At 42.1% G+C, this 21,330-nt stretch overlaps 1 protein-coding gene across 1 annotated transcript in view; it reads right to left on the bottom strand.

The window, feature by feature from the left end:
• Positions 1-20,902, bottom strand: part of LOC104303808 (amine oxidase [flavin-containing] A) — a 39,908-nt gene extending 19,006 nt beyond the window's left edge. The window contains exons 1-3 of the mRNA XM_054166094.1: positions 20,799-20,902; positions 7,725-7,819; positions 3,657-3,794 (exon numbers count right to left, since the gene is read on the bottom strand). Of these exons, the coding sequence (XP_054022069.1) occupies positions 3,657-3,794; positions 7,725-7,819; positions 20,799-20,877 (312 nt within the window). The 5' untranslated portion in view covers positions 20,878-20,902. The remainder of the gene's footprint in view (positions 1-3,656; positions 3,795-7,724; positions 7,820-20,798) is intronic.
• Between the last annotated feature and the right edge of the window lie 428 nt (positions 20,903-21,330).

Genomic DNA, 21,330 nt, shown 5'->3' with positions numbered 1-21,330 from the left:
ATTTATCTTTTGTCAGTTGTTACCTTGCTCAGAAAATCATAAACAAACAAATAAGCAAATCCAGTCCTCATTTACTAATGTTATATATGCTGGAGCTGGGTGCTGCAACCAGATATTAGAGGACTAATTGTATGGGACGGTTAATACCACACCAAGGCCCTCACACACTTACTTTCTATGGTCTACTAAAGAGATCATGAAAATGGAGCACAGCATGACCTTCAAGGACCTCTGTAAGAATTAAAAGCTATCTGCCCCTTCTGGGAAGGGAGAATGCCAGCACATCTGCTTTTTCTCAGTCTAAAGCATTCTTGACAAATCATGAGGCAGTAGTCACAGAGTAATTTGGCTGATGAGAAAGTTGGGTTCAGTAACAAAATCTATAGTTTGAAGTTACACATTTACAACAACAGGATACAAACAAATTCCTGATTGATATCAAAGCAGTCCATGTTACTATGGTGACTGATGGGAAAGAATGAACAACCAACAACAACAAGATAAACAACAGTTACGTATTTGGATTTTTCTAACAAACTGTAGCAGCAAAAGAAACCTGCTCACATTGAATCAGCATGCTTTTTAAAGCTTGCAGCACATGGAATTTTTCCACACACACATGGGAAAAATTCCTTTCAGAGCAAAGAGGCTCATGAAATCTCCTTGGGGATTTCCACTTTCCCTTGGCTGCCTCTGCTGCTAGGATGAACCATTTCCCCACACTTTCCCCTAACCCAACCCAGCCCAACCCTGGAATCCTTCAGAAAGAGCCAAACTTGACAAAGGCAAACAAAGGCAAGCAAACAAACAAAGGCAAACAAAAAGACCAAAAATCTCTTAATCTGAAGATGCTTGGGGTTATATGTGGTTGAATGACTGTCACAACAAATTCTAAAGCCAAGTTTAGTCATCCTCAAAGCACCCTCCTTCATGCCTCTGACAAAACCACAGCATTCGAAGAAATGCCCTTGGGAATGGACCCTCCTGTCTGGCCCCAGCTCTGTGTTCCCTGACAGCCACCAGCTGATAGAAATATCAGATGAGACACAAGGGAAAAAAAGATTGTAGTAAAACTTTTTAAACCTGAAAGGCAGTAGCTGACCCACAGCTGACAGTGTATTAGCCTAAGAAGATGAAACATTCATCTCTCAGATTAGTATTTAATTTCTGGAGCAACGATCATTTAATATCAAATATTCTCTTTGCTAACAAGTGTTCTATCACCTAGGAAACACCACAGGTGCTTGGGTTCCTGGAGCAACTTTAATGAATATGAGGGGTGTGTCTGTAGCCAGAAAAGCACAAATCCCTACCTGGCCAAATAACCATCACAGCAGGACAACAGTGTGCAGCAGGCAGGTAAAATGTACAAACCCTAAGGGCCCTGGGCACTGATCAACTCGACCAATAGCCAGGACTGCAGAGATGGTTTTCAATGGGCTTCTGGTAGAAGTATGATGTAAAAGGGGATTAAATAACAGATCCCTAAAACAAAGACTGCATGACTACATGACTTCTCAAGGAAAGAATAAGGAGAAGCAGCAGTGGAAAACCTTAGGAAAAGAAAAGAAGCCTGCAATTTGTGGGAAGATGAGGAGGAGGAATAAGATCTACTGGAGGAAAATCATTGTGTTTTTTCATCTGTGTTCAAGTTTGTCCACACTGGCAGACTTGCAAGCCCCTTTGCTGTCACCCTGGGCCAGCAACCATGCCTCCCTTGGGGACTGGTTAACTCAGCAGGATCATGAAGCCAAATCTAGAACTGGTCCACAGAGGCTGTGATCCAGTTGAGTAGCACATCATGCTGACTCTTGCTTAGAAGCATGCTTTCACTTCAAAGCAAACTCACAGAATTACATGGTTGTTAGCAAGGATATGCATAATATAACGTGGGATGAAAAAAAAAAGCTGCAGCTTCAGTGTCAAAATGGATTAAAAGCTGAAATTTATGCAACCCATTAGAGCTTTTTATTTGACATCCAGAAGATAAGTGCCTTTTAGAATGCTAAGGGATCCATGTCTGAATTTAAATTAAATAGAGTGGGCCAAAAATTCAGGTGGTACAAATCAGGCCAGCCTTCTTGCTGTAGAACTACACCAATTTTACACCATCTGGGACAAAGTAACTTTTTTACTATTGTGGACAAGCTATGCTATCATTGAAGATGTGACTATTTTTTGAGTATGTCAGGAACCTGCCCAGTATAGTGAGGTTCCAGAACCAGATTTGCAGAATGAGTGCACTGCTCCAGTTCTCAGAAGAAAAAAGTGGGAAGACATAACAGAAACTAAATCAACTCAGGATCCACCACATAGCCTTACTCTATCAAATATGTCAACTCTGATTCCTATAGGCTATAAACCTCATTCTGCCAGAGCCTGGGTAGTATCAAAATGAAAGGACATTAACAAAATTTAGAAGTTGTAGTCTTAGGAAGATAAAGCAGTTTGTGAGTTATGGAGATAGACAGTTGTACCTCATGCCTACAAATCTCAGGTCTGTCCTTGTCCCTCTCCCTGCCCCTCTCCCTCTGCATTGGTTTTGGCAGTAGGTCCTGACTCAGACTTCAGGAAAAAAATCAGTGGGCTAAATATCTAAGGGCTGGAAACTTGCTCTCAAGACAGGTTTTACTGCAGTGCATTTTAACCACACCAATATCTACTCAAGCATGGCCCATTAGTCAAGATCTGGACTCCTATATCACATCTCAGACATGAAGTTTATAGCAAGCCTCAGGAGGAGTTTATTTCTCACTGTTACCCAGAGAGGGAATCTCAGTGAGTCTCAAATTAGATGCCCAGCTTCCAGACATGCAACTGGAATAAGATGAATCCCACACTACAGGACTGGGAGGGATCTCTCAGGAATCCTAGTTATGTAAATGGTGCCAGTGTGTCATACTACTTCCAGACTTGTTCCATAATGCTGCTGTCTAGTGTTGTTGCTCAATAATATCCAACAGTGATTTGTTGGGTTTTTTTTCTTACTTAAATCTGGCTTTTACTTCAGAACTTCTGAATTTTAGGCAAAAATTCTTTAGAGGGTATGTTCAAAGGAAATCATCAGTTTCTGAATGTATCCCAATTGAATTTTTTTTTTTTTTGCTGCTGTCAGTCTTGGTGAACACTTTTCAAAAGAAAACAAGAACCACCGATCCCACTTAACCACTCAGTTAAAATAGGATATGAGAAGAGAAGGCTCTGAGGACACCTTATTGTGGTCTTCCAGTATCTTAAGGGGGCCTACAAGAAAGCTGGGGAGGGACTTTTTAGGGTGTCAGGCAGTGATAGGACTAGGGGGAATGGAACAAAAATAGAAATGGGTAGGTTCAGATTGGATGTTAGGAAGAAGTTCTTCCCCATGAGGATGGTGAGACACTGGAATAGGTTGCCCAGGGAGGTGGTAGAAGAGGTTTTTGTGGCCAGGCTGGATGTGGCTCTGAGCAACCTGCTCATGGCAGGAAGGTTAGAACTAAATGATCCTTGAGATCCCTTCCAACCCTAACAGTTCTATGATTCTATGATGAGTATTTCCAACTGCTGCTAACTGGGTTACTGAAAGTCAGCTTTAAAAGAAAGCCTTTTAATGACTGTCAGTAATTTCCAAAGCTCAGTGGTATTTTTAGGTATCTCAACATGAAAGATGCAGTACTTACCGATTTGTAGTGGACCATATACCCATCAACATTCACTTTATAGGTCTCAATACCCAGCTCTTTAGCCAAGCGGAGAATCCGGTTTTGGGTAGGTCCCACATACGCTCCACCAACATCTACGTAATTAACCTTATCATTCTGTCAAAAGAAAACACACAGGAATCAGAATATGTGCAGGAAGCTCTTCAGTACAAGCAGCCAGAAGTAGAAAGGATTATTTCATACTGATTAGCACTGCAACTACACATGCAGGAGAAAATGTAGACTGACTGACTTAAAACCAGGCAATCTTGAGCTCTGTGAGAGATTCATAGACTCACAGAATAGCAGGTTGCAAGGGACCTCAAGGATCACAGTATCACCAAGGTTGGAAGAGACCTCGAGGATCATCGAGTCCAACCTTTCACAGGGTAAGAATACACTTTAAATGAGATCACCTAGCATCCTGTCAAGCTGGGCCTTGAAGCTGTCTGGTGTAGGGGAATTCACCACCTCCCTTGGGAATTTATTCCAATGTTTGATAGTTCGAATGGTGAAAAAAAATTTTCTGGCATCCAGTCTGAATCTCCCTAGTAGCAACTTGTGCTCATCATCCCTTGCCTTTACTGTGTGTTTCTTTGTAAAAAGGGAGTCTCCCTCCTCATGACTTTATGTACTTGTACATGGTTATGAGGTGTCCCCTAAGCTTCTCTTCTCAAGGCTGAACAAACCCAGTTCTCTCGGACTTCCTTCACATGACAGGTCTGCCAGTCCTCTGATCATTCTTGTGGCCCTTCTCTGGACCCTTTTCAGCCTGTCTGCATCCTTCTGGTATAGCAGGGACCAATACTGTGCACAGTACTCAAGGTGTGGCCTGACCTGTGCTGAGCAGAGTGGGAGAATGACATCTTTATCCCTGCTTGTGATACCCTTATTAATGCAACTAAGCATCCTGTTGGCTTGCTTTGACACCGCAGCACACTGTTCACTCATGTTAAGCCTTTTGTCCACCAAGACCCTCAGATCCCTCTCTACAGTGCTGCTCTCAAACCATGTGGCTCCCAATCTGAGCTGCATTCCTGAATTTTATGTTCCCAGGTGCAAGACCTACACTTGGCCTCATTAAACTTCATACCAAAGGTCACAGAGTAGTCACTCCATCATGCATATGTGCAATTGAATTAAGTCTTGTTTAAATTTCACTGCAGTTTTTAGTACTGGCATTTTAGTCTCACAAAATACAAGAGCATGTGAAGAACTTCATCTTAATCAACACTTTGGTGAAGTCTAACCTCACTCTTTCAGAATTCATGTTCCTTTTGTTGTCATTGCAAAAGATTTCTCAAGTTGAAACCATCTCTAGAATTGAGGTTTGTTTTCTCTCTGTATATTTATCTTCTTAGACTTAATGCTGTAGGCGCTGAGCACTGCACTGCAGTATGCAAGGAGAGTAATCTGCTTTCCAGCCTGGCACACCTTGGCTCTAGCCTAGTGCACACTGGCTAGCAGTCCCCAGCCATGCCTGCCACTGAAAGTGCTCCACACACCCCTCAGCCCAACATCACTTTCACTTGGGAAGTAAGAAGAAAACAAAACAAATTTCAGGGACGTATGCTATTACGAGTAGGCTGACTGCCCAAGACAGTAATTCCTTTTTAACACTGTTTACAGTGAGCATTTCAAGCTAGGCACTCTTAGTGTCACAGAAAGATGGTGTTTATGCTTCATGTTTCCAGTATAATGATTTCTGCTGAAACCCCACTGTTTATCTTTGGTTCCTCTGCAATGGCATCAAACATAATTCAAACCTCCCTTACTTCCAGGGTGGGAAGCAGAGGTATTGCTTTACCCTGTGCCAATTCCTTTCCTTTTCTTTTTAGAGGCAATCAAGACACAGTCCATTTTCAGAAGCAAGAGTGTTATTTCAGATATTGTAGAGCTGTGTAAAATGTATGGCTGAGCTGTAGTGATATCTGGCCCTGCTCAGGCTGTTTCTTACTGGGCTCTTAGTTAACATGCCTGTTACAGTATACAAAGTGAGGCAGGAATGAGAGGAGAAATGCTTTGACACTCCTTGTCTGAGATGATAGTTACCCTCTCTAATGCTAAAGGCAGAGTAGATCCTGCCATTGACAAAGGGTAGGGACTGTATGGGTGGAATTCAATTACCTTAATACAGGTGATATCCCACAATCTAAGTTATCCAAGACTTCTGTGCAAGACTGACAAATCTGATTCATGTCCCATGGAAGACCTATAGCTGGAGGCGAGGCAAGGTATCCTAGGGCAGCTAAAATGGCTCTACACACTCCTGGTTAGGCAACCAAGTGTCATTTGCTGGCTCTCAGAATTGCTTTCAGACCACTTTTAAAGCTTCTGTCAAGAAAAAAATGCTGGCATGCACTGCAATGCACCTGTCCAAACAGAGCTCCATTACTTGACAAAAGTGACAGTAACTTGAGACCCCTGCCTTCTTTGGGAACATTACTCGCCCTCTTTCTCCTGGCTAATGATGTCAAACCCAATGGAACCACAGAATGGTTGAGATTAGAAGTGATTTCTGGAGGTCAAGCAGGGCCGGGACCATGTCCAGACAGCTTTTGAGTATTTCCAAGGAGGAATCTCCTTGGAACCTCCCTAGGCAACCTGCACAGTGCCTGGTCACTGTCACAGGTAAAAAAAAGGATTTCCTAATGTTCATATATACAATAACAGTGTTCATAAAAACAATAGAGCTCAGAGGGTTGTTGCCAAGGGAGCAAAGTCCACTGTAGCTAGTTGTGTTCCCCAGGGATCAGTGCTGGGGCTCCAGTCTTGTTCAACATCTTCATCACTGATCTGGATGATGGGATAGAGTGTACCCTCAGCAAGTTTGCTGATGATATGAAACTGGGAAGTTTGGCTGATACACCAGAAATCTGTGCAGCTGTTTAGCAAGATCTGGACAAACGGGAGAGCTGGGCAAAGGGAAACCTAATGAAGTTCAGCAAGGATAAGTGTAGAGTCCTGCACCTACAGAGTATTAACACCATGCACCAGTATAGATTAGGGGTTGAATGATGGAAAGCATGGAGAAGGACCTTGGAGTCTAGGTTTTGTCCATGGGACAAGACTGTGTCCTTTTGGCCAAGAGGACACAATCTGGAGCACAGGAAGTTCCATCTCAGCATGAGGAAAAACTTCTTTACTGTAAGGATGATGGAGAACCGGAACAGATTGCCTAGAGAGGTTGTGGAGTCTCCTTCTCTAGAGACTTTCTAAACCTACCCAGACATGATCCTGACCTGCCTTAGGTAATCTTGTTTTGCTAGGGTGAGTTGGACTCAATGATCTCCAGAGGTCCCATCCAACCCTTACTATTGTATGATTCTGTGTGGTTCCAACCTTCTACCTTTCAGCTTTTGCACATTACCTCTTGTCCTGCCACTGGACACCACTGAAAATAGCCCAGCTCCATCCTCTTTGCTCCCTTCCTTTCTTCCTATCTATACACTGATGAAATCTCCCTCAGTCTTCTCTTCTCCAGGCTTAATAGTACCAACTCTGTCAGCCTTTCCTCATAGGAGAGATGCTTCAATCCCTTCAGTATTCAGATCATTAATGAAGAGGGACTGGACCTAGCATTGGCCCCTGTAGTACATCACAGGTTACTGGCCTCCAGCTAGACTTTATCATCCTCTGGCCCAGGTTGTTCAGCCAGTTTTCAGTCCGTCTCACTGTCTGCTCATCAGCTCCATAAGCTTGTCTATGAAGATCTTACAGGAGACAGTGCTGAATTATTGAAATCTAATATCCACTCTTCTTTCCTCATCTACCAAGCCAGTAATCCCATTATAGAAGCTTTATCAGGTTGGTCAAGCATTGCTTCCTCTTGGTGAATTCATGGTGACTGATGACTTTCTTGTCCTTCATGTGCATGGAAAGGGTGTCCAGGATTAGTTGTTCTATGACCTTCCCAGGGATTGAGCTCAGGCTGCCCAGCCTGTAGTTCTCTGTGTCCTCCTTCTTCCCCTGTTTGAAGGTAGGAGTGACATTTGCCAGGTCATAGACCTCCAGAAGTTACAGTCCAACATCTAAAGAAGCACTTACCCTGATGGTGTATGTCCTTCCCCCAACTCTGTTCCGGGCCTCAAGAACCACCACACTGACCCCAGACTCAGACAGCAATTTGGCAGCTGACAAACCTACCAGAAGAGGAGGAAGTCCTTAAAAACAAGTGGCAGGAACCGGTCACACTTATGTTCAAAAAAATGAACCAAAGCTTCAAATTCAGACATTTTAATCCCATTTTCAAAAATTCCTGAAGATTCAGAAACCTTAATGATGTCTTGCCACAGAAATCACATGCCTGCTGCTTAGTTTCATGCTATGACCATCTCGATAAACAGCACTTACAGCCTGAAGCTTCCTCCTCCAGGTTAGCATTTTGTGGTGGGTTGAAATTACCTCCCAAAATAAAATTGCCAGACTAGCTCTGTGGAAGCAAAAGAAGCTGTATTTACAAGCACAACTACAGTCTAGAAATATGAAATGTAATGAGTATGTGCAAAATATACATAATTTACATATATTTACAATTTATAAACAACACAAGCACCCGCCCTGGACAAAACCAGGGGGTTACCAACAGCTTCCTCCTCTCTCCCCCCACCCCCTACCTTCTCCCCTGTATGCTGTAAAAGAGAGAAGAGCAGAACGTAGCTTGTTATTACTTAGCCACAAGAAGAATGCAGCCAAGGTCAACAACAGCTAAGCAAAAGCACCAGCTAGTATCTGCTAGAGCAAAACAAAAGCATCCAAAAGAGAAAGAGTTAGTTCATACAACTAACTTCATGTTAGTTATCAGACCAATGGGATTTTTTAGACCTTATCATTTTATTTTTCCTTTTACATCCAAGGGTAATTTATTTACATTCTATCACTTTTCTACTCAATCTGTGGAAAAATTTTCTAGGCACAGCCTAAAGCTGCCACACATTTTGGCATTTTAAGCAGTAAACCCTCCATTATTAAGGGACACACATCGAACTCTTCTGTTTGTGCAATGCACAGAAAGGCAAAGCCCAGCTTATGGGCCTTGCAGCATTAAAGTGATAAAAATAATAAACAGGTATGTTCCAGTAAGGTAGGCTTTCAACTTCTCTCACTCATCAACTCTCCATTCTACTGCTAGCCATTGCCCTCATTCACATGCAGGAAGAAGGTCGGCTTCACTGTCAAGGTTACTTCTCAGCAATGGGGTTTGACTGTAGCAATCAAACACTCTGTATGTAGACACTTTATAAAAAGAATTGTGGTCTCAGAAAGGATCATCAAATTATGGGACTTAGTGATGGGGGCACTAGAGACAACTGAAAATTCAATGGGACAGGAGTCCTTTTTGCTTTTGACAAATGCCAGCTGAAATTGTAAAAAGCAATCATGACTCTGTGAAATTGGATTACCCCCTTGCCCTGCAGGCTAGTTTGGCACTGCAGCATTGTTTCTTTGGAGTTGTTTCCCCTCCTTAAGTATATGAAAGCCAGCCTTATTGATCAGAACTTCCAAGATACCCTACAGTAAGAAATAATATTATATTCATGTTTATTACACTACCTCAAAATCTGATTAAAAACAACTGTATGTGAGCCTACAATGAATGCACATCTGAAAAGACCAGGGGAGAGAAATCTTTCTGGGCAGCTTTAATGGGGAAGTGGAACATCATTCCCTGGAAATCAGAACTGAGGAAACTCAAATCAGAGAATCACAGAATGCCAGGGGTGGGAATAGACCTCCAGGGACCATCAAGTCCAACTGCCCTGCAAAGTAGGACCACTTAGGGCAGGTCACACAAGAATATGTCCAGGTGGGTTTTGAAGATCTCTAGAGGAGGAGATTCCACAACCTCCCTGTGCAGCCCATTCCACTGCTTGGTCACCCTCACAGTAAAGAAGTTTTTTCTCAGGTTGAGATGGAATTTCCTATGATTGAGTTTATATTCATTTCCCCTTGTCCTATCACTGGGTATCACTCTAAAGAGACTGACTTCATCCTCCTGAGAGCCACCCTTAAGATATTTGTAGACATTTATAAGGTCCCCTCTCTCAGCCTTCTCTTCTCCAGACTAAACAGCCCCAGGTCTCTCAGATGTGATCTAACTAGGGCTGAGTAGAGGGGAGAAAAGTACCTCCCTTGACACTCTTCTTAATCCGCCCAAGAATACTGTTGGTCTTCTTGGCCAAAAGGACACAACCCTGTCCCATAGATAACTTACTAACAACCAAGACTAGAAGGTCCTTCTCTATGAAGCTACTCTCCAGCAGATCAACCCCTAGCCTGTACTGGTACATGGTATATTCCATGTTGAACTTCATTAGGTTCATCTTTGCCCACCTCTCCAGTCTGTCCAAGACTCACTGAATGGCAGCACAGCCTTCTGGTGTGTCAGCCATGCCTCTCAGTCTCATATCATCAGCAAACTTGCTAAAGCTATGCTCTGTCTCTTCATCTAGATTGTTGATGAATATGTTGAAGGAGTCTGGACCCAGCACTGACTCCTGGGGAACACCGCTAGCTACAGGTCTCCAACTGGACTCTGCTTCCTACACTGACAAAAATTACACAACCAATTTCCATACTCAAAAATATCTTTACACCCTTGTGCCATACTCTTTAGATTGCTGCTGGAGGAGAACTGTACTCAATTCTTCCATCTATTTAATATTCTGATTTTAAAAAATACAAGCCATTTGTCAGTGAGGGATCACAGCTTACAAACTGATCTAATTTCTTTCAGTAGGTTTTTATAAGGTTTTTTTCCTGCATGAAATCCTATAGAGAACATTTTACCATTTTCCCAGTTAATTTTTTAATCCTTTTCATGGTGGTGCTCTCCTCTTCCTCAATATAAACATGCAAGACACAAATCTATAGCATTAGCAAGACTAACTGTAGTACCTTCTTACAAATATTTTCAATTTTTATGTGAGGGAAAATTATTTTTTAAAATACACAGTGTTGGGTTTTTTTCCTCACAGAAAGTGGCTTTCCTACATATATAAAATAAAAGGTCGAATTTCTCTAGTCTGCATAAAACCACTGGCCACTTGAGCATGACTGTGTGTAAATCTTCTGTAAGATTTTATTGTAGGAGCAGTGAAAAATCTGTCATAGGTATGAGAAAAAAAATAATGCATGCCAGTCTTTGCTGCCTAAAACCATCATTTCATGCTATGTACAACAGCTATTCGTGCCACAGCTGTTTTAGAGAATATAATGGTTGCACTGGGCTGAGCTGGAAGTAAAGCTTACTGCTGGGGGCTGTTTAGTCTTGAGAAGACTGAGAGGGGATCTCATCAATGTGCATAAATATCTGAGGGGTGGGTGTCAAGTGGAGGGGGCCAGGCTCTTTTCAGCGGTGCACACTAATAAGACAAGAAACAACAGATTCGAGCTTGAACATAGAATATTTCACCTCAATGTGAGGAGAAACTTTTTACAGTGAGGGTGACGGAGCACTGGAACAGGCTGCCCAGAGAGGTTGTGGAGTCTCCCTGGAGACTTTCAAGACCTACCTGGATGCATTCCTGTGGGGACTACCCTAAGTGATCCTGCTTTGGCAGAGGGGTTGGACCAAATGATCTCTTGAGGTCCCTTCCAACCTCTAATGTACTGTGATACTGTGAGAGTGTGATTTCTTTTTGTTTGATCATTGGGGTGAGAATGAAAGAGAAGAATGAACAATACCTTCTACCTTCCAGCTCCTTGCCCCATTTTTGCCTGCTCAGCTCCCTTCAGGCCACATAGAGCTAACCTCTCACCTCCTTTCCAACATCTCTGCTATCTCTATAGAGAACATTATGCTCCTTCCAGGAGCTTCTAAGGGGGAAGACAGGAACTTCATATTGCAAGGGCCTCCCACAGCACAAGCACTGCTCTAAAACCATCACCCTCTACTATGTGTAGAGGCTCTGTTGGCAGCCACACAATCCTAGGATATTGTGAATATCCACTGTGCCCTGCAAGCACATCGAAGCACTGGATTGTGATCTGTTGGGATGCCACCAAGAATTAGGTAAGGTATTTTAAAGTGCACCTCTGAATGCCTGTATGCCTGCAGCTCAGACAAGCCTCTTACCATCGAGGCTGCTGCTGTGTTCCATTGCTGCCTTCACTTTCTCCAAATGCAGTTTAGAGATAAAGCTGCAAACCACCCCAGATCACTGGCTGTATTCCTTCCAGATACCACTCTAATTCTATGAATTAGAAATACACTATTTGCCTCAGAAAGATAAAAGGAACCTGCCAAAACCATGCCTCATTTGAAGTATCTGGATGTAGAAATTCACTTGTTATTGGATGAGAATAAACAAGGCAAGATGATTTATACATCCTCCACAAGGGTTTCTATGGCGATCTCAAAACAATCTTCCCTCGTCTGAAGATGTTGTGCAGGAAAGCTCTCTTCCTATTGATTTTTGCACAGCTATTAAGAACTCAGATTTGCTGCTGCTTTCATTTCAGAAAATTGTCACAATCCCATCAAGCAAAGCAGTTTCAAGTGCATAAAAACACTGGATATACAGTTAGAAAAAAAAAAAAAAGGAAGAAAGGAGGAAAGGAAGAAAGGAAGAAAGACAAAAGAAAGACGGAAGGAGGAGAGGAAGGAGGAGAGGAAGGAGGAGAGGAAGCAAAAGAAAGAGAGAGGAAGCAAAAGAAAGAGAGAGGAAGCGAAAGAAAGAGAGAGGAAGCGAAAGAAAGAGAGAGGAAGCAAAAGAAAGAAAAACAAAAAAATGAATTTATGCCAATCTGCAGACAACAAGACATACACCATAGCTGAAATAGAGATGCTGAACAGCACACTGAATTTTGTATGTAGCCTGATGGTAAATACCACAAAGCATGCCTTCACCTAACAGAAGAAAGTTTCAACTCTACAGGTAAAACACAAGACTGAGATTTAAAAGACTTGATCTTGATTCCCAACCAAGTCCCTATTTTGTAGGGGAACGTTTTTAAGGGTAGCTTTTATGAGAATAATTCCAAGTTGTATCAATTGTGGTGTTGACAGAAGGCACACGAGCAGATACAAGTTCTGTACCATAAATGGTGAGAGTTTTTTAAATTACTTTATTGGAAAGATGATAGTAATTCTATAGAATAGTATAGTAGTTCTGCTTTTCAAAATCTAGGTTCTGTAAATCCACATTGCCAAACAGATGCACTGAAACACCATGATCAGAAGCAAAACCCACCAGCATCTTTCCCAGAGGCATCACTTACATGATGTGTACTGAACATCTCCAAAACATGCAAGGGTAGTGATGATGACAGTCTGATACCTTTAACCTTTTAACTTTTCAAACTGAGGCCACTGTGTATGTGCCATATTGAGCACACAAATAAAACCCCAATCAACCCAAAGGCAGAGAAAGCTACCTGTTACTGCTGAAAAGGGAACTATCTGCTGGTTCTCTAGATTCATTGTTTGCCTGCTTGCTAGCTTCTTCAACAAAGTGCATTTGACTTTTTAGCTGCCTGTTGAGCTGAAAGTTTCCCCAAACCCACCTGATGCAACATTCCCTCATAAAATCCTTTTTAATCCACCCTACTGTGCCTGGAGTGGGATAATTATGCTGTAGGAATGATGAGTAACCCTTTTACTGTAGTGTTCTAGCAGGCTGTAATTGAGTAACACACACGGGGTGGGGGGAATATCTCCCTTTTTTTCTGATCTTAAGTAGGGAATAATTTTAAAACTTATTTGCTCATGATTCTAGCATACATTAGTAAAGAGAGACAATTGTCAATATATCCACATTAAAGTTCCACTGTAATGCTCTGATTCTTTCTACTGTTTCACTGATGGAAAACCCTAACGTTTTCCAGACATAGCTGGCGAATTAAATCTGTCAGTGGCCACATGTCAACAAGAGATGCAAAATATTAGTGCCATGCCTGCAGAGTAAAATATCCCTTCCTCATCTCTTTCTGGTCCTTATTGCCCCTCCCTGATTTTCTTCTCATTGGAATTTTTGTGCACAGGATGGTGTTTCTTTTAAAATAGAGATAAAATATACTCAGTTACTAATGGGAAACGAAGTATAGAAGGCTGAGAATGAAAGAAATTTGTTTCTTTCACAGACCAAGGATTTGAAGATTTAAAATTTCCATGAAAAACATGAAAAATAAATAAATAACTAAAGCATTAATTAAATGACAGCCCCTTAAATTTGCAGAATCCAAGAATACACAGTCTGTATTAATTTCTTCAGTCCTGCCTAATACCAGAACATCACAAACTTTGTTTGTCAGAAACCATATTTTTATGTTTCCCTACATTCTTTCACAATCCTCCATGTAGGATATTAAATAATGAGGATGAGGTTGCATTTATTTGTCATTTTCAGGTAAATGTTTTTCATTTCTTTTTTATCAATTCCTCTTTCCCCACCCCCTTCCCCCAGCAAAAATCATACAGTTGCCACCAAAAGAGAATAGATATTTTATAATGCAGACTACACTGTCCAACTGAGACCAAGACACTCTGGCTGGTTTCAATAGCACTACTGTCTAAAAGCTTTTAACAGATGCAAGCCTTGTTCTGAAGGGCACAAAGACAGTTTCTCACAGAGAGTGTCAACAGAAACATGGCAGGCAGAAAGAGGAATTATATCCTGAGGATGAATCCACTTCTCTTTTTAAGTTCAAAGGCCATTGTAGGGAACACCTCTTCACAAAATCACAGAACATTAGGGGTTGGAAGGGACCTCAAAAGATCATCTAGCCCAACCTCCCTGCCACAGCATGAGCATGTACAGCAGATCACACAGGAATGCTCTCAGGTGGATTTTGAATATCTCCAGAGAAGGAGAATCCACAACCTCTCTGGACAGCCTGTTCCAGTGTTTAGTCACCCTCACAGTGAAAAACCTTTTCCTTATGTTCATGTGGAACGTCTTCTGCTCCAGCTTGCACCCATTGCCCCTTGTCCTATCATCGGACATCACTGCAAAGAGCCTGGCTCTATCCTCCTAATACTCACCCTTCACATATTTATAAACATTAATGAGGTTACTGCTCAGTCTCCTCAGCTACAGAGACCCAGCTGCCTCAGCCTTTCCTCATAAGAGAGATGTTCCACTCCCTTAATTATCTTTGTGGCTCTGTGCTCTTTCTCTGAATAATGCCCTCCCCTCAAACAAAGGCAGAAAAAAGTTAAGTAGCAAAAGCATGGAGTTAGAAATGCAGCACGCTCCTTTCCCTTACTGGTTGAATTGAGTAGCACCAGTTAAAGTGATGATACAATCTAGCTCATGGGAGTTAGTTACACGTTTTCTAACTATTGATAATTGTTTTGTTCTCTATGCAGAATAAAATCACGTTTGCCAAGCACTGATCTCCCATTAAATACGCCTGTGAAAAAATTGTTGCTGCTAAACTATGATCAATGTCCTTGCCAGCACTGGTATTCCCAGGAAAGACATAATGGCTGTCCCACGCCTGGTTTTGCTATTCTAGGGTATTTGTCAAAATTACTTGGCTATTTTTTTACCAAGTAGTTTTGCCAAGGATATTTGTCAAAATTTGCTAAGGAAATATGTTCAAACTACTTGGCTTTTTTCCCCTCTTTTTCTTTTCTTTTTTTTTTTTTTTTTCTCCTTTTTTCCCCCAAGGCAATTTATTTGGAGTGAGTAACAATCTTAAGTCTTCAGATCTATTTAGCCAGCAGGTATACTCTTTCCTACCTTTCAACAACTTTCACATAAGCCCAAAACTATGCCTCATCAAAAAAACCATAGGTGTACAGCTCTGAACTAGCTAACCTATGAATCATGCTGGGTTAGACAATGTTTATTAATGATGCCTTTACTGCAGAAAAGAAAAATATGATGAAAGATTAAGGAAATAACAATATTTCTACATCTAGGTATATAATGAACACATCATGACCATATTTTGGCCATCATTAAATATCAAGCACTGAGCACAACACAAAGGAGTGTCTTAACCAAAACTCAGGCCCCATATCAGAATGTGTCAAATCCTTAGCACAAAAACATTAGAAGACATTATGAAGGAGGAGGCAAACGGAAACTGGTATTTCTGCTTATTTGCAAGCATTGTATAGAACATCTATTATACATCATAGGGGGGTACGACGATTTTGTTTCTGCTGTACATTGTTTTCTCATAGTGCCAGCAGCTCATGGAGAATTGAGGGCTCTGTGAAACATTGTTTATCATTTTTTCATTAAAAAAAAACTAAAACAAAACAAAAGAAGGCCTTCAGGAATTACAGGTTGCCCAGGGAGGTGGTAGAAGTCACATCCCTACAGGGTTTTAAGGCCAGGCTGGATGTGGCTCTGAGCAACCTGATCTAGTGGAAGATGTCCCTGCGCACGGCAGGGGAGTTGGAACTAGATGATCCTTGAGGTCCCTTCCAACCTTAACAATTCTATGATTCTGGTACCAAGTGACAATATTATTAATGATTATTAGCTTTCCTGATGGATCCAAAAAGGAAGTTGGAAGTAATCAGGTAGCCAGAGCCTGCACAGGCCAGATACAAAGAGATCAACACAGCAGCAACTGAATTCCTACAGATCCAATTCTGGGTAACATTAGAAGTAACATAAGAAAAAATTAAAAATCTACTGAAAATTACCCCAGATTTACACAGGTAGGACTGATTATGTCTTCTACCAGGAACTGTGTCTTTGACAGTTTTATCTGACAGTACCACCCACCATCAGCTTAGCATGCTGTCAAAACAAACAGAGTAGTATACAACTGCAGTTGTTTTGCCATGATAGCAAGCAAGCAACAGTTGCACTTCTTCTTTATTCAGGCTTTCACTCAGAGACCACAGCCAATGTGTTAGGTAGCTCAGGCAGTAAGGTTGAAGATCACACACTGTGGAGCAGGAGATGCTGACACAGAGTGCTCTTCAATGAACAAAACAAAACAAAACAAAACAGCCTTTATAGTGTGTCATATATTTTATTTCAATATAAAGACTAATTACACCTATTTTTTACATCCCAGTTTCTCCTACAATTTGTGGCCCTCGGAGTCCTCCATGAGCGCATTAGAAAACAGAGCCATTTCCTGCACGCAGCTGGAAAATCTAAGTGTCTGTTTGGTTGAGCCACAAGATTGCCTTGTTTCTAAGAAAAAATAAATAAGAACTATCTATGTCATAGAACGATAATCTTCAGACTAAGTTTCAATTAGGGCTATGTTTCCCTTGTGATTTGTGCTTGAAACACGATGTGCTAGAATTTCTTCCAAAAGATATTGGCATGCAAGTTTTCTTGGACTTGACTCCTTCTGGACATATTTCTCTGTGTATCTGCTGTGTCTCTGGCTTGCATTATGTAAATAACTTTCTTAATTCTCCATGCCTTCTTTTGATAAATTCAGCTTCTAGTGTCCAAAATTCACATATAAGGTGAGACTGGCAAACAAATACAATCCAGACTTCCTGCTGAAAAAAAGTTAGGATATTCTGCCTACACCCTTTTTTTGTCACATTTTGAACTATTTAAGATTGAATTTTCAGGGTGTGTTTTTCAGGCTTTTTTGCTGGAAAATCTTGGTCAAAATCAGCTAGCTGTTTCTAAACCTCTAAGAAGCAAACATAATTTGATTTTCAAAATCCATGGCTTTTATTTTTTTTATATTTTATTCCTGTTTTGGAAGTTCTAGCAGCCAGTTGAAATTTGGCAAGGAAGTAGCCTTTGAGTTAGCATATCACATTTTGTTATCCATGTGAAAATATGCCCCAAAAAGGACACTTAGAGAGTTCTGACAGGTCACATGTAGGCAGCAGCCATTTTCTAGATCTGAAAAGGTGAAAATCTGAAGTTTTTGACAAGACTGCCTGAAAACTTAATGTTATCCAGTTGTTAACAAGTAATTCCCAAGGAGTGAGTGACTGAGCATCTTGGACCTCCTTGTAACCCACCTCATATCTCAGAGCTCCTGTGCATGCTGCATGATTGAGCTATGGAGCAAAAATCTGAATTTCCCTGTAACTGTGATGTTAGCTGGTAAAGTAGGTAATGGAGCTGGTATGGGCACAAAGTATCAGACCAGGAGTGGTGCAGTGGTGACTTGCTGCATAAAAAGCACAACTTCTGGAAGCTGTCAATACAGTAGTTAGCCCACACAGGGGATGGCAGTCTCCCACTCCTCAAACAGTGTAGCTTCTTAACCCAGGCAGCAGGGGACTCTCTGATGGGATGCCCAGGTTACAATTCTGCTGATTAATCAGGCACATATCCATGGTCAGCTTGCTGTGTTTAACGGATGAAGGAATTCCATAGCCTACGCCAAAATGCACAAGCAGAAAGTCCAAAACAATCCAAACCAGAACACTCCTTCCATTCAGTAGAAAACACTACAAGTAGAAAATGGGAGCCATATTCAAGGCATATAAATGAGAACTCCTTGCAGGTATAGGGAAAGTCTTTAACTTCAGGCATCAATTTTGAGAACAAAAATGTTTGAGAATAAAATGTTATAACTAGTATTATCTGTATTATGGGGGACATCATCCACTTAGAAAGATACAAACATGTGCCTGGGGCCTTTTCTGGTCATGATCCACATTTTTAACATGCATGCTCATAAGAAAAGAGCAATATAGCCCAAACTACCTCTTTGTCCAAATGTACTTGCTGATGCAGTTTGGACAATTTGAACACAATTCTGTGGGGTTCAGGAGGAAAATGTATGTGGTAGGGGCCACGAGATCAGAATTCTTCCAAAAGCTTCCCCACTGTGAAGCGCTCTGCAGAAGCTCCCTCCATCCCTAGAATATAGCTTCCTACAGGCAGAGTAGATTCTGTGTCCCTGTGAATGACCATATACAGGTGGGTGCATACAGAGGCCAGGAGCATGGATGAGAAGAGTGTGTTAGGTTGTACAGAAATTTATTCTCAAGGCCATGCTTCATTTTGTGGAATAACTAATTCCAGAGGCATCAGTCAGGATTTAGGCTTCACTTTACAAATATTGTATAAGCATCTTTAAAAGCCCACTGCTGGGAAGCTCACAGTCAATATGACAAGCAGCTTGCTTATACACTATATGCATTTCAAGCACTTCTAGTGGAGAACTTATTTATCCCAAAGTTTCCTATTCTTTGTTGCAAGCATCTTGCAATGAGTGTTTAAAATACAGCAGGAGAGAAGGCAATAATCTGACCAGTTGAGGCAACAGCAAATCTATAAATAAGATATCTATTATCTTATTTATCTATAGATAAATAAGCAGCAAGTCAAGACCAGAGTCAGAGAGATGTTGAAAGGAAATCCTGTCGATACTACTATTTATACTGGCATCAACGTTCTAGATACAGATACCCTTTTTTTGAATAATTTTATTAAGACCAGAAAGTAGCACTGTCTCACTACCTAGAGAACTGAGGTATAGGCATATTGATACAGGAATGGTAGCCACAGAGAAAGTGTATCAAACACAAAACAAACTAGGAGCTGATAGAAATTATAATGCCTGGCTATGAATGGTGTTGTATATTAAATTGGATTAATTATAAACTAAGGAATCTATTGTTCATTTATCTAAGGCATCTTTCTTAAAATAATGCCTTTTCCAACAGGCAAACAGCAATTTCTATGCCACTGGCATGAAATAAGACTTTCCACTGGCAAGAAAAAATGTTCCTGTGCCCTAACAGTACTGTGACATGTTTATTTGTCTTCCTAATGCCACTGACATTTTCAGGGACTGTAATGCCTTGACGTTTCCTGCTTGGCTCCATTACAGACTCCACACCAGGCTTGAGTCCAAGGCGTTAAGTGTTCTGAAGTAACATACTGACTCTTGTACTGGTGAGGCAAGACAGAATGTAGAAATGCTGGATGCATTTTACAAACACTGCTACAGGTTGGAAAAGCCAGAGGAGCAAGCTGCTGTCAGAGATTAAAAGCTTCTCAGAGCCCTAGAAACCACATTAAGATCATATGGCCATCAACTCCACGCAGTATGGGTGATAATTCCCTAAGGGCACTCTGTGCATCACAGAAACCTTAAGGATCAAGACCAAACGACTTGTGCTAGCAGGAAAACACCCAGCCATCAGGTACAACTAAAAATCAACCTAAGCTAGGTCCAAACTGTTTTTGTTCAGCAATATTACAGATTATTTACATAACTACATTGTCACAAATAATTATTTAAACAATTACTGTTGTTTCAACAAATGAAATAATGTCATTAAGTAAACAATTTGCTGTCTCATGCACTAATTCACTGCAGATTGGATAAAGGGAAGCCTCTGACTTCTTAATTCTAATGAAAAAATAATTTTACCTATAGCAATAATTGTAGCATCACTGAAGTCATTCGGTCACATAACTTGTCTTTTCTAAATTGTTAGTGAAATAAAGACTCCCTGAAAACTGAAACTTGGCCAAAGCTGCTAATACTGTATTTATCTGATGAACAGACCAAATTAAGATTTTGTTTAGCAACGTTCTCATCTTAGGAAACATTTGCACTTGCAAATGTTGAAGTAGATCTGAATAGTATTTTGGGAAGTACTTTTCCAAGTCCATCACACGGGAGAACTTGGCTGTCTGCAGAGTACAGCTCTTTTCACAATCACAAAAGCCCAACATGTTCTTACAGATATTCCCAGGTGACTTTCTGCAGTACTTATCAAAACAATAGAAGCACCAGCACTGCAAGAGCAACCTAAAAAGCACCACTGAAAAAGATCGTATTTCTTGTGATGCAAAAATCCCAGCCTGTATCCCTGCATTCTCCTGCACCTGTGGACATTGTAAAGTCAGGTTTTCTACGGACTTTCTTCTGATGAACACAAGGTACAGATCAATGCAGAAGACGTGAATACGGTCTAAAATAGCCACCTGGATATCTTCCTCCCCACTTCTTTAATACCAAATGTATCTGAACCCCGTGGAGACCTGACACTAGCGTTAACCATTGCCTAAGCCTCAAGGCTTGCCGCGACAACCAGTCACCCTCCGCTCCCAGACCCCGCACCGCTCGGCCGGGCGTACCCCGTCCCCGAGCGCCGGCGCCCCTACACCGCCCCCGGCGCAGAGCAGACTTTGCGACCACCCCCGGTATGATGCCCCGGAGAAGGCTGGCGGATGTGCGGTGGCCGCGCCAACTTTCCGTACCTACCTGAGATGCCGCCCCCGACCACGATCACGTCGTATTTCTGGGCCATGCCTCTGCGCCCCGTCCCAGCCGCCGCCGCCATCCAGCTCTCCCGCGGCACCGGCACCCAGCGGGTTCTGGCCGTCGGACAGCTCCGTGCTGGCCTCGGGCACGCCCCTGGGCGGGACACGGCCGGCTCCACCAATGGGCGCTGTAGGGAGGCGGAGTCTCAGCTAGCCGCGCCTCTCAGGTTCTCGGTTTGCGCCTGGCCAGAACTGGTACGGCGGCTCCGAGCGGGGCCCCGGCGGGGTGGGCGAGCGGCGGGGTCAGCTCAGAGGAGAAAAGCCGTCGCAAGCACTGCCTCCGGATGCAGGTTTTGCCTGAGCCCGGCTTGATGCCGGCTCGATTTCGCACCAGCCCGTCCCGGAGGCACCACAAAGGCTGGAGGCAGTCAGACAACACCGGGGCTGTTGCGGAATGCCCCAGCTCGGGCATCCTGCGGTCACTTACCCCTGGAGTTACTGAAATTCAGAAAGCTGGCGAGCAATAAGTGTGG

The sequence above is a fragment of the Dryobates pubescens genome, chromosome 12, assembly GCF_014839835.1.
Source record: "Dryobates pubescens isolate bDryPub1 chromosome 12, bDryPub1.pri, whole genome shotgun sequence".
Taxonomy (NCBI): Eukaryota; Metazoa; Chordata; class Aves; order Piciformes; family Picidae; genus Dryobates; species Dryobates pubescens.
The sequence above is the reverse complement of the archived record's forward strand: the minus strand, read 5'-3'. Positions and strand labels throughout refer to the sequence as shown.